General features: G+C 50.4%; 2 protein-coding genes across 3 annotated transcripts; one reads left to right on the plus strand and one right to left on the minus strand.

Moving 5' to 3' along the window:
- The first annotated feature begins 115 nt into the window (after positions 1-115).
- Positions 116-2,306, plus strand: ndufs6 (NADH:ubiquinone oxidoreductase subunit S6). The gene is made up of 4 exons (XM_086171447.1): positions 116-273; positions 1,198-1,251; positions 1,555-1,677; positions 2,172-2,306. Exons 1-4 carry the CDS (start codon positions 130-132, stop codon positions 2,238-2,240), a joined length of 390 nt encoding a protein of 129 aa, XP_086027573.1. The 5' UTR covers positions 116-129; the 3' UTR covers positions 2,241-2,306.
- A 5,933-nt stretch (positions 2,307-8,239) lies between these two features.
- irx4b (iroquois homeobox 4b) lies at positions 8,240-10,901 on the minus strand. Of its 2 annotated transcripts, XM_086171576.1 has the most exons (6): positions 10,612-10,901; positions 10,134-10,328; positions 9,942-10,048; positions 9,706-9,862; positions 8,996-9,149; positions 8,240-8,912 (listed from the first exon to the last, which is right to left on the minus strand). In XM_086171576.1, exons 1-6 carry the CDS (start codon positions 10,654-10,656, stop codon positions 8,353-8,355), a joined length of 1,218 nt encoding a protein of 405 aa, XP_086027702.1. In that variant the 5' UTR covers positions 10,657-10,901; the 3' UTR covers positions 8,240-8,352. The 2 variants fall into 2 exon arrangements, with proteins under 2 accessions (XP_086027702.1, XP_086027701.1); XM_086171575.1 differs by lacking the exon at positions 10,612-10,901 and having other exon boundaries at positions 10,134-10,405.
- Between the last annotated feature and the right edge of the window lie 146 nt (positions 10,902-11,047).

Below are 11,047 nucleotides of genomic sequence, written 5' to 3' on the forward strand. Positions count from 1 at the left end.
ACTTCATCACACTATTTTTTTTTTATTAAAGCAATAGAAGACGAGTTTGTTTTGCCTGACAACGCAGCACCTTGGAAACAAAATTCAGGGTGAAGTCAGACCGGAAATGCGTTTCATTCGGCTGTAAACATGGCGGCCGCCGTCGGGAGAGCGCTGTCCTTGAGTAAAAATGCTAAACTTTTAATCGCACCTTTGAAACTCTCTACTGTACCCGCACTTCGCTACAGCCTAGAGGTTTCACAGACCGGAGAGGTCATCACTCATACCGGCCAGGTAAGATTTGGTGGTGTTATTCTCCACGATTCTATAAACGGGGGCCCTGTTGTTAGTTAACCGTTAGCATTGTGTCAGTGTCGCATCCGCCTTTGCACATCCACATATTCAGGCATCGTCTGAATCCAGTGCTTCTCAATTATTAGCTGTAACGCCCCACTTGGAAGAACAAAACATTTAGGATAGAGGATAATCATAGAATGATTTGTCTCTAAAGTTGTTAAATGTACACTTTTACATAACGTTGCATCCTTATTGACATCAAAGAAAAGACAAAGGAAAGTAATATAGGTCAACTGGCAATAAAGACTGACTTTATTAACATTGTTTTTTTAATCAAATAGAAGAAATGTAAAAAAATTAATCTTTATTAACGTTATAAACATTCTTTGACTGACAGAACCGTATGATACCGAAAAATAAAATAAAATTAAAATGATGATCAATTCAAATTTATAAGCAGCATAAACTCAGCACACTTCTTTTTTGTTTCCTTGTGATCTGTTTCCTCGTCTTAGCTTTCGGGGGACTCTTGCTTGTCTCATTATCTTTGTCTCTCATCGCCTGTCTTATCATCCCTGTTAAATATTTTCCATGATGTGTTTTGAGGGTTTGTTCACTGCACTTCATGTCTCCTGCTCCATGCTGTGCGTGTGGTGCAAAAAAACCTTCACCATAGAGCTTATCCTCTGCGCCATTGACATTTACTGTGGATGTGCAATTACACTTTATTCTAATGCAGCAAAAATAAGCATGTTCCCCCGGGGTCACACGCATCGCCCCACTATTTGAGAGGCAATGCCAGTCGGGTTAAGGTTTAACATATCCTGCAGTTGGGGGGAATATGGGAGGAATGTCGATGCATGGCAGAAAAGTGTGTGTGTGTGTGCGCGCCATGGTGCAACTTGTGTTTTCTGCACCCAGGTTTACGATGATAAGGATCCCCGGAGGGCCAGATTCGTCGGCAGACAGAAAGAGGTGAAGAGTAAATCTGTGGAGCCTCTTCACGTTTCACGAGTTCGATGTCGACATACAATTACTTACGTAAAATAAATAAGCATTTAAAAGGATTTCCCCATATAGAACCCCTCTATTTACTGCTTGACGTATACATTGAAAATAGATACACAGTAGATACAAAGTGTAATGTAAACTGTTAGATCATGTCTGTCCAGGCAGTCACAAAGTGTGTACTTGTTAGTTCATGAAAATCAAGGCTTTGTCACTATTTGATGCATTTAACTTCACTCACTAGCACTTTACGTAATGACTTACGCCAAGGTGAACAAGAACTTTGCCATCAAGTTGGTGGCAGAGGAGCCCGTGACTGATGTGGAGGCCAGAGTGGTGTCCTGTGATGGAGGTGGAGGAGCCCTGGGACACCCCAAAGTCTACATCAACCTGGTAAGAAGCGGAGCTGAACTGAATTGATTAAAGAAAACATTTCTTTACAATTCAAATGAACTCACCAAAGATATAATACTGGCCTTCTGCCACAATCCAAGCGTTTTCCTTCTATTCCTGTGAAACATCATGGATGTACTGTGGACGGTGAACTCCTCTTCACCCCCTGTTGAGGACAAAGGGCACTAATGGCATTTTTGTCGGGTCTGTCAGACAAGTGTCTCAGAAGAAATTTGAAAGTGGTAAAAATAAGCCTAAGATTGACTAAGCAGTCATTTCACTGTCAGAAAAATTGGATTTTAGTTTAATTAACCAGCTTGTAAGTGCATTTACTGCTTATTCTTTGTACATTTCCTCCCAAATTGAATTCCATGTCAGGTCAAAATATCACGTTGTCATGACGGCACTCCCAGATTTGAGCGAAAGCCTCTTTGTACAGAAACCATAAAGGAATTTTTACCAAGACAATTTTTTTTTTGTATCTGTCTCTGCAGGATAAAGATACCAAAGTGGGCACATGCGGCTACTGTGGGTTACAGTTCAAGCAGAAGCATCATCACTGAAAGTCATCCCTTGTCTTTGCTTCTCTGTGTAAATTTCCGTACTGGTGAATAAATTATCTGTCTCAAGTTGCATGTGCTTCTTCGAGCCTGCCGGGATGAATTAAGTAACATGAAGAACAATACCTTCCGTGGAAATTCGTGCTTTTCATTGCAATTCAGAAATGTATAAGCGTCTCTCATTCAAGTGTCTGATGTGAAAATTCAAATTTTCTCCGCAATTAAATTGGGAGTGAAACTGGTGGGTGCTGTTCTCCCATATGACCAGTAGGTGTCAGGAGTGCTCTTCAGCCAGAGATCCAGATCTAGGCATTATCAGTGCAGCATTAAGAATCAACCATTTCCAATTTGTAATGAAAAAAGTCCTGGTGGTGTTCAAAAAAAAAAAAAAAAAAGGAAAATATGCAAGGGTGCATATCTTCTGTTTCTTTTTTGAATTTGCGGCTATTTTTTTTCCGTAAGTGCTACTATTTTTTTCAACAAATCATAATCGTAATAGGATTCATCTCCGGCGTTTACCTGAAGAAGTGCAGGGAGAACCCTAGCGTTTGGCGCTCCGGCCCCGAACAATCGTCTCTGTCGAGTCTCGCTCTGCCAAACCTGGAGGACGTTCGGAGAGCCGGCCTGATAAGACACAGCAGCGCGGAACAATACATGTTTGAAGAGGATCATATTATATATATTTCATCAGGCTTATCCTCCATAGACCTCTGCATGCCAAATTGGCCTGCACTTGCTTGCACTCCAGACAGCACTAGCCTGTTCTGTCCCCAGTGATGCAGCCAGTGGAACTGCATTTTCCACACCATAGAGCTCAGGTCGGGAGGAGTAGTCAGGCTGATATAATTGGCCCTGGTGACTTCTGGAAGTGAGGCTTAGCTTGTAGTTAACCTCATCTATAGTCAGCGCCTTTAGGATGATTGAAGGGGCGAAGGATTCATTGTTGAATCGAGGCAGGGAGGCCAGGTCGGTGTCAGAGAGCCGCCTGGTCGGCCTCGCGGTCAGTTAGCCTGAGCAACTCAGAGGCGGTGCCTGGTTGAGTTGCGGGCGATGCCAGGGGCGAAATCTTCAAATGAAACTGAGCATGTGAATTGCACTGAATTAAACAGCACCGTATTTTGTGCTGGATTTAACGGCGCTCTTTAATTATCCATGGCTCTTAAAAGGACCGGCGGACTAAATAGAATATTACTAACATCATAAGCCCGGTAACTTCAGATAATGAGGGTGGATTGAACCAATTTGCGGACGGTCCCGTTCACAGGTTCAACCCTGAACTGTCAAAATTGTCGGGCTTGTCCGCGGCCTCATCTGGTTCTCCGCCGTTATACTGCCCACAATAATTGCAAATACAACTCTAAAGCATAATTTGGCCTGCTCTATTAGGTCAGGCCACTCAGACAAAGATACGCTCATTGTTTAATATTTCCAAGAGAGATAATGGAGTTAAATGCCATTGAATTTTTAAAACACGGCGCCCCTTCACAACAATCACTCATTGGACAAAAAAAAACATTGCTCCTCATCGCTGTAATTGCCCCATTAAAATATTTCTTCTTCAAGATGTGTCATATTACAGACCCGCAGGCTCATTATAGAGCCGCCTGCAGCCAATTATCTGAACCTCCGTGTCTGGAAGCCACTGCGACCAAAAGGGGCTTCGGGCAGATCTGGGAGCAGCCCGTCGCCCCGCGATCCGCGCTCGCCGTACGAGCGCGCGCGACAGAAAACTGACCTTTGGTCGTTGTCTCGAGGCGACTTCCCTGAGCCCCGCTCTGGAGTCAGGTGACAGAGCTTCTGACCTTTACCATGGAAATAATGACTTGTTCTTGTGCCAGGAGCTCAGAGGGTTACCACAGGGAGCGAGACACCTCTGGCAACATGTGACAGTTTTTGGAGGAGAAGAGTTTGCACTCAGCACTTTGATAGCCCCGGAAAACCAAAGTGTGTGTGACAAGACGCCAGAGACTTGGAACTGCGTGTATGAGCACTGCCGTGTGTGTGTGTGTTTGGGTGCACCAAAGAGACACAGACTGTGTTGAAAGGAAATAGGTGTCAGACAGAAGGTGCAGAGAGGGCTAATTTGAAGTTGTCAATACTCGCCTGTGTCGAGATTCCGGCTAAAACGCCGAAAGTAGACGACAACGACTCCGAGTATCACGATTTTAATCCCAGGATTTTTTTTCTCGCTTCTCGTATCATGTAGAAAGAGGACAAGTAAACATTATCCGACCTGCGCGGCTCTTCGCTGTGCCTTAATCACGTTCTGGGGAGCGGGCCTTCGGTGTCGGAGACTCCAGCCTGCGGGATGTGGAAGTGGGGCGGAGAGAGGGGCAAGGAAGAGGAGGGAGAATGGGGGGAATATGCCGGAGGTGTAAAGGGGAAAGGACAGAGAGGAAACGAGAAAGACGGCCAGCTTGGAAGAAAGTAAGGTGTGTGTGAGAGAGAGAGAGAGAGAGAGAGAGAGAGGTTGGGTCGGGGCAGGAAACTGGAGGATGTGCGAGAATTGATATCCAATGATAAATATTGTACAGTAAACCGGTTCGAATTAGGGAGCGCCGGCAGGAGCCCTCCCAGCCGAAGCCACCCTTCTGTAGGTGTGTTCCCGTCAACCAGAGTGCAGGAAAAAACATTTTTAGACGTCCGCGGGTTCGGTGTGACGGCCGCGTCGTGGGAAAACGCATCTTGCAATGTCACAATACGGGGTTTTGTTCTTCTGGCTGCCAAGGTGACGCGTGTTTACCGTGTTTAAGACGTATTGAAATGTATGTGTCAGTGACGGCGAGCGCATTTCGTGAGATGTTGCGCGTGAAGCAAAAATAAAAATGAAAATCTCTGCTTGGCTTGTGACGAGAAGCGTCACGAGAAGCATCACAAGCCAAGCAGAGATTTTCATTTTTATTTTTGCTTCACGTCTCATCACCTGGACTCAACTTAACTTTGGTGCAACGAGGCTGTAGAAAAATTCCCAATCTAGTTATTAAACTGCTTTGCAACTTCAAAAAAAGAATGTTTCACAACTGCGCCTTTTCACTTTGAGACTGCTGCGGGAGCGGGCATCCGCACACTGTTTCCGTAATCCGGTCCACTGGAAATGCACGGGAAGCCGGACTTACAGGCGGCGGTGGATCTTCTGGTGTAAAAGGGACAAACGGGGGGCGTTTGGACTTATTCCGCAAACATTCATCCATTCGTTCATCCATTATCCAGACTGCTTATCCTGCACGGACCGGTCGCCGGTCTATCACGGCGCCAGCTTAAGAGACATACGAACGGGTCCGGACAATTCACAGCCTCCTTCGTGTTTTTAGGCCGCGGGAGGGGAACATGGAGAAGGCGGCCTGTCCGATCCGCCGGGAAGCGCCGCCCAACCGGCTACTCGCCGTCCGGTTTCGGCATCGCTTTGAACTGAGCTCTTTTCGTCACAAACGGAAGGAGTGACGGGGAATACCCATTCAAAAACACGCCGTGAGAACGGATTGCATAGGACGCCTGGCTCCGGATGTGAAGGTGTGTACTCAAACCCTCAGGCCCAGGAGACGCGTCATGTCTCCGACAAGTAGGCGCGAAGACAAGTGCGAGAATGCGGGACCACTCGGCTCTTGGACACCCGCTTATCTGCTTGACCCGGAGCCGGACCGTCTCCTCTCTGGATCACGCCGGAGGTTCTTCGGAAAGGAAAACTCCAGATGGCGAGCAGGAGGAAAGAAAAGTTTACAAAAATAAGAAGTCAAATGTCATTGTTTATCATCTCAATTCTTACTTATTTATGAGGCAGAAAGAGAATGAAATTCTCGGATGAATTCATCCTGAATTATTTAATCGGAGTTGGTTAATTCCATACAAAGCCCGGGAAGATCCCTCCTCTGTTCTGATAAATACTTTATCACTGTTCCAAAATCGAAAAAAAAAAAAAAAACAGGACAAAGATGCCGGAAGAAAAAGAAAAAGGAAAGACAGACCTCCTCGGACGTGCTTTGTGTTGGGAAAGTGTTGGTTTGAATTATTTGCGTGTTAAACACCTCGCCTTTTCTTCAATAATTGAAGCAGTTGGTTTTTCAATCAACCCCTTGCTGCCGATGATGCCAGATTTGGTTTATTTCCGATTTTTTTTCCTTTGACAGATATGCCCATGAGAACAGAGTGGCATTCGCTTAGAGTTACTTAAGGGGTTTTTATGAAGAATTTGCGTGTGTGTGTGTGTGCTGCACATTGCACTCCCGGGTTGACAAAGTCAAAACCTGCCTAATGAAAGGGGACGCATGGCTGATTGCAGCTATATCTGGAGCCGCGGTGGAAGTGGCATCGATTTAACAATTTAGCAGCACCCTCCTCTGTGTGTTTCCATTAGTCACGGCTGAATACGAGCCGCCCCCACCCCCTTTCACTCCCTTAAACCGCACACACATGCACAGAAGTGTTTGACGCAGACGCAGATCCGAGGCCGCGGGGGTATATTCCGCCGTTCCCTGAATGGGATTTACAAGGAGCGAAACAGGACCGCCGGACGGTTCCGGCAGCACGGGCTGCTAACGGAAGGCCACACTCGGACAGCTTTGCCATGCTGCACAATACACTTTTTATTTTTGTGACTCAGTGTGTGTGTGTGTGTGTGTAGGCTGTAGTGCAAGTGCACGGTACTGTAACGCTTATAATTACTTGTTATGTGTCGGGTGACAGTTCTTTCACCGGGGGCTTGGAAAAGTGTGGAAGTGGTGAGTGCGTCAGGGCTTCTAGTTGCCAAAATATAATGATTTATTGTTTATTGATTGTTCACTAAACGCTCCGCTCAGCAGCCCGCTGTCGCCGTGGGATCCCCGACTGCAAAAGCCATCTTCGTAGTACCCCGTCTCCTTTTTGGACACGGCTTCCCGGCTACCCCGCGTGCATTTTGAGGAATGTTACAAAGCCAAATGTGCAAAATGAGTTAAGGATAAATGTCCAGGCGACTCAATACTTCATGGAATACATTCATGTGCAGCTTTTGGAGAGCAATTTCTTTGTTCGGGGCGAGTCTTTGCACTTTTGACACCTTTTCCAATTTATTTATTTCTTTCGTTCGTTCATCTGGCCAGTGCCGGCGTGCGCATCGACCGGGAGGTCGGATCCAAACGCACAAGAGGATTCGCACCCACCCCCCCAATAAAAAAGAAAAGAAAATACACGACAGGCGAGACAGGATCTCTTTGGCGAACCATCAAACCCTCAGAAATAAAGCCTAGTAACTTAGTGTCTATAAGCAAATGTGTGAGGGTTACAGGCTTCGACTGCCCGTCGCTGATCTCAGCGCGGGAGAAATGAACGCATCTTGGAAGCGGTTACACACCGCGTTGCAAAGACACAACGTGTAGTCGCGGTGACCCTGCTAGACATATCAGGGATTCAAGCTAATCTTCCCCCGTGCAGCGGTGAACTCGGCCCCGCGGCCACAAACCCCCTTCCGCCCCCGTTCCGGCATCAGTTTATTCACATGGCAATAACATATCGTTTTGCAGCGTGCAGTAATTTCTCCGTGGCACGGCGGAGCAACAGGAGGTAGCGGTCCAAAACGGCAGACCGTCTGACTCACAGTCCTCGGATCTGTCCAACAGTGACAGAAAACATTACGCTCCCGAGGCCCGAGCCAAGCTCCGAACCTCTGCTTGTCTTTTTCCAGAAATCATTAACTGGTGGGAGCGATGACTTCTTGTCTGGATGGGACATTTTCAGCGTGGGCACATCGGTCCAATCCGATTGACTGTGTGTGTGTGGGGGGGGGGGGGGGGGGGGGCGGTGCACGGCAAGGGGGTGTAGATTGGGCGCGTCTGGGGGGGAGGGGTTTTTTTGGACGGGCGAGCGCCGGCTCAAAATGGAAGACGATTTCACAGGACGTGTGTTTTGAGGGTTAATTTTTGAATCGCCACACGGGACTGAGCTGCCAATCGAACCAAATCCATTCAATGACTGAAAATGCGAAAGCGTCCGGTGGCGTGAGAGGGCGGGGGTGCATCGGCGGTGCACAGGGTGGGAGCGGGGGGGAGGGGGGGGGGTTAGTGAACAGTCAACATGTCGAGTCACAACATCGAGAGACTTCACGTGTAAAGTCGGGCTGTCTTTTCTCAGCGCGGCAGGCGGACTACAGGGACAACGTGGACCCGACGCTGTCGAAGGATTGTCCGGGCGTTCTGCTGTCCATCACGCCTTCGCCTAAGCCTTTCCACAACACGTCTGCTTTCTGCCGCTGCTGGAGGGGCCGCTCGTGGAAAACCCCGTCCACCCACTCCCTGAGGGTGGCGACCGGCGACTCCTGTTCCCTGTCCGCCTTGGTCAGCGCCATGTTTGACGGAAACCCCGGAGAGGAGGACCCCGTGGATGACAGCATGCAGGGGGGGTACTCGGGCTGCGGGCCGGCGCCCAAAGACACGGCGGTCTGGGCGATGGACCAGATTTTGGGCTTGGCGTCTGCGTTTCCGACATCCGGAGCAGGGTAGAAGGCGTTCCGATCGGGGACGGTTTCGGATTCGGGGGACAGTCTCTCCGCGCCGCGGAGATGGTCCGAGTCGTATACGTGCCCACGCGGGAGGTTGGCCTCGCCGTCCTCCGGTAGAAACGGCGCCTTGGGGTCGCAATCGGAAGCGTCGGACTCCAGCAGGTCGAAGTCCTCCAGGTCACTTTGCAGGTCGGCACACGGTCGATCTGAGGAGCGACGCAGGACAGTCGTCGGTTTCTCATCGAAGGCCGTCCGGATCCTTCCGCTTTACCCCGGACGCCCGACTTACCCGGTGCCCCTTCGTCGCCTTTGAGCGACTTCTCTGCTTCGTCGCTGTCCTCGTCGCAGCCTCGGTCGTCGGAGCTCTTGCAGGTCCGCGGCGACCACGTCACCTTGTTCTCCTTCTTCAGCCTCCGGCGCGCGTTGGCAAACCAGGTGGACACCTGGGGGCGGGAGAGACACCCAGGCGAGAAGACGCTAAACGGAAACGAAGGGAACAAGGAGAAGGGACGGCTCCGGGGTTCTGCCCATTAAAAATAAATCAGCAAACACATATTTTCCCTCTCGCGTGTGATGTCATTCGTCCTCCCGGATCATTTGGGTGTCACTCGCGTCTGCCTTCTCTCAAACACAACGGGAGGCGTGCGCGGCCTCGCCGCAGAGCCATTACAAAGCCAGGACATTACACCGGCGGGAACCTCCGCCGCACCGAACCACCCACGGTTACGAGGATCGTTACGAAGCCACGGGTCGTGATTTCACGCATTTTTCTCCAGTGAGTTTAAAAAAAAAAAAAAGAAGTGTTTTTTGGCAGCATGAACAATAAGAAGAAAGAAACGCTCAGTTGTTCTGGAAAGAAAGCAGGCGCCTCATGAGATCAATCTCCCAAAAAAACAGCCCTGATGGACCAATAGCGACGAGCGGGAGGGCTGGGAATGGAGTCGGGGGGGTCTTTGAGGAGAAACAGGACCCCGATGAAAACCGCGGCCTCGAACACACCTGCGTGAGCGTCATCCGGGTGATGATGGCCAGCATGATCTTCTCCCCCTTGGTGGGGTAGGGGTTCTTCTGGTGCTCCTGCAGCCAGGCCTTCAGGGTGCCCGTCGTCTCCCGGGTGGCGTTTTTCCGACGCGAAGCCCCTTCGGAGGACCCGTACCTGCAGGGGGAGGAAGGGGGAGGCGGCAGATGAGCTGGTATTTTTCTACTTCTGACCGATTTTAGGAAACAGAACTTACCCGTATCTGTCATAAGGGTACTGTCCAAAGGTGTACTCATATGGGTAGTAGCCCGGCGGCTGAGGGGTCCCCATGTGCACGGAGGAGGCTTTTGGATCCAGCGGCCCCTAAAAAAAAAAAAAAAAGTTGCAGAACATGAGCCTGGCTTCACTTTATATTTCTGATCACGTTATCGTGCACGAAGCGGCTCACTCTTGGGTAGAGGGATGTGGCGTCCCCGGGGCAGGCGTTGTAGTAGGATTGGCGCTTCGGGTAAGCGCCGCCGTAGACGCCGACGCCGGTGCCGGTGCCGGCGGGGAGCTGGTGGCCCGGGGAGCGCAGCGCCGGGTGTGAGGACGGGGATCCGGGCTCCAGGCAGCCGGCCAGGGAGCCGGGGGTCATCAGAAACTTGTCGGGTGGGGCAGGACAGGAAGTTGAACCAAACACGTCCCGGTGCGTCATTACGCGATAATATACAAGCGCACTAAAACAAGGATCAGCAGAAGCGCCGGTCTTGGCTCCGTCTCGGTATTTAAAGATAAAACAATCAAAAGTTTGGTCGAATTGACAACATTTGGGGAGAAACCCGCGCGTCTCTGCTCGGACACACAAACAATTCAAGAACTTCGTGGAAGTGCACAAGTATGACACACTACTGGATCTCCCGCGGCCGTGGGATCCGCGGGCGTACCTGCGGTGCGTTGGAGAAGGAGCATCCCAGCTGAGAGTACGCCATGGCCGGGCGGGAGCGGAGGAGCGCCGCCGGGCGCCGTCCTCACCCGGGAGTCCGGTTTCAACTCCGGATAAAAACAAAGAATTCGGTTTGAAGGTGTCGGTGATCCGGCGTGGGGCTGCGGCTGTCTACGCGCGGCGTGGGCGTTTGCGCGCCGCTTCCATTTTACGCACGGCGCTCGGGAAAGTGTGGAAAAGTTCCTTCCAGGGCGAACCCGTCCCCCCGCCCTTCCCGCGTCCACGCAGAGAGTGGATCGAACCCCGCGTCTCCCGGCGGCGTCCTCTTTGCTTTTTAAGGCGCGTCCGCCTGACGTCATCCCGCACGCCGCGCACGACGCGCACCGCACGGCGGGATGCTGGAGCTCCCCTCGCGGTCCGCTCTCAGCTGTTTAGCG

This window comes from Fistularia commersonii, chromosome 24 (assembly GCF_037954325.1).
Source record: "Fistularia commersonii isolate RoL2024-O1a breed Wild chromosome 24, RoL_Fcom_v1.0, whole genome shotgun sequence".
Taxonomy (NCBI): Eukaryota; Metazoa; Chordata; class Actinopteri; order Syngnathiformes; family Fistulariidae; genus Fistularia; species Fistularia commersonii.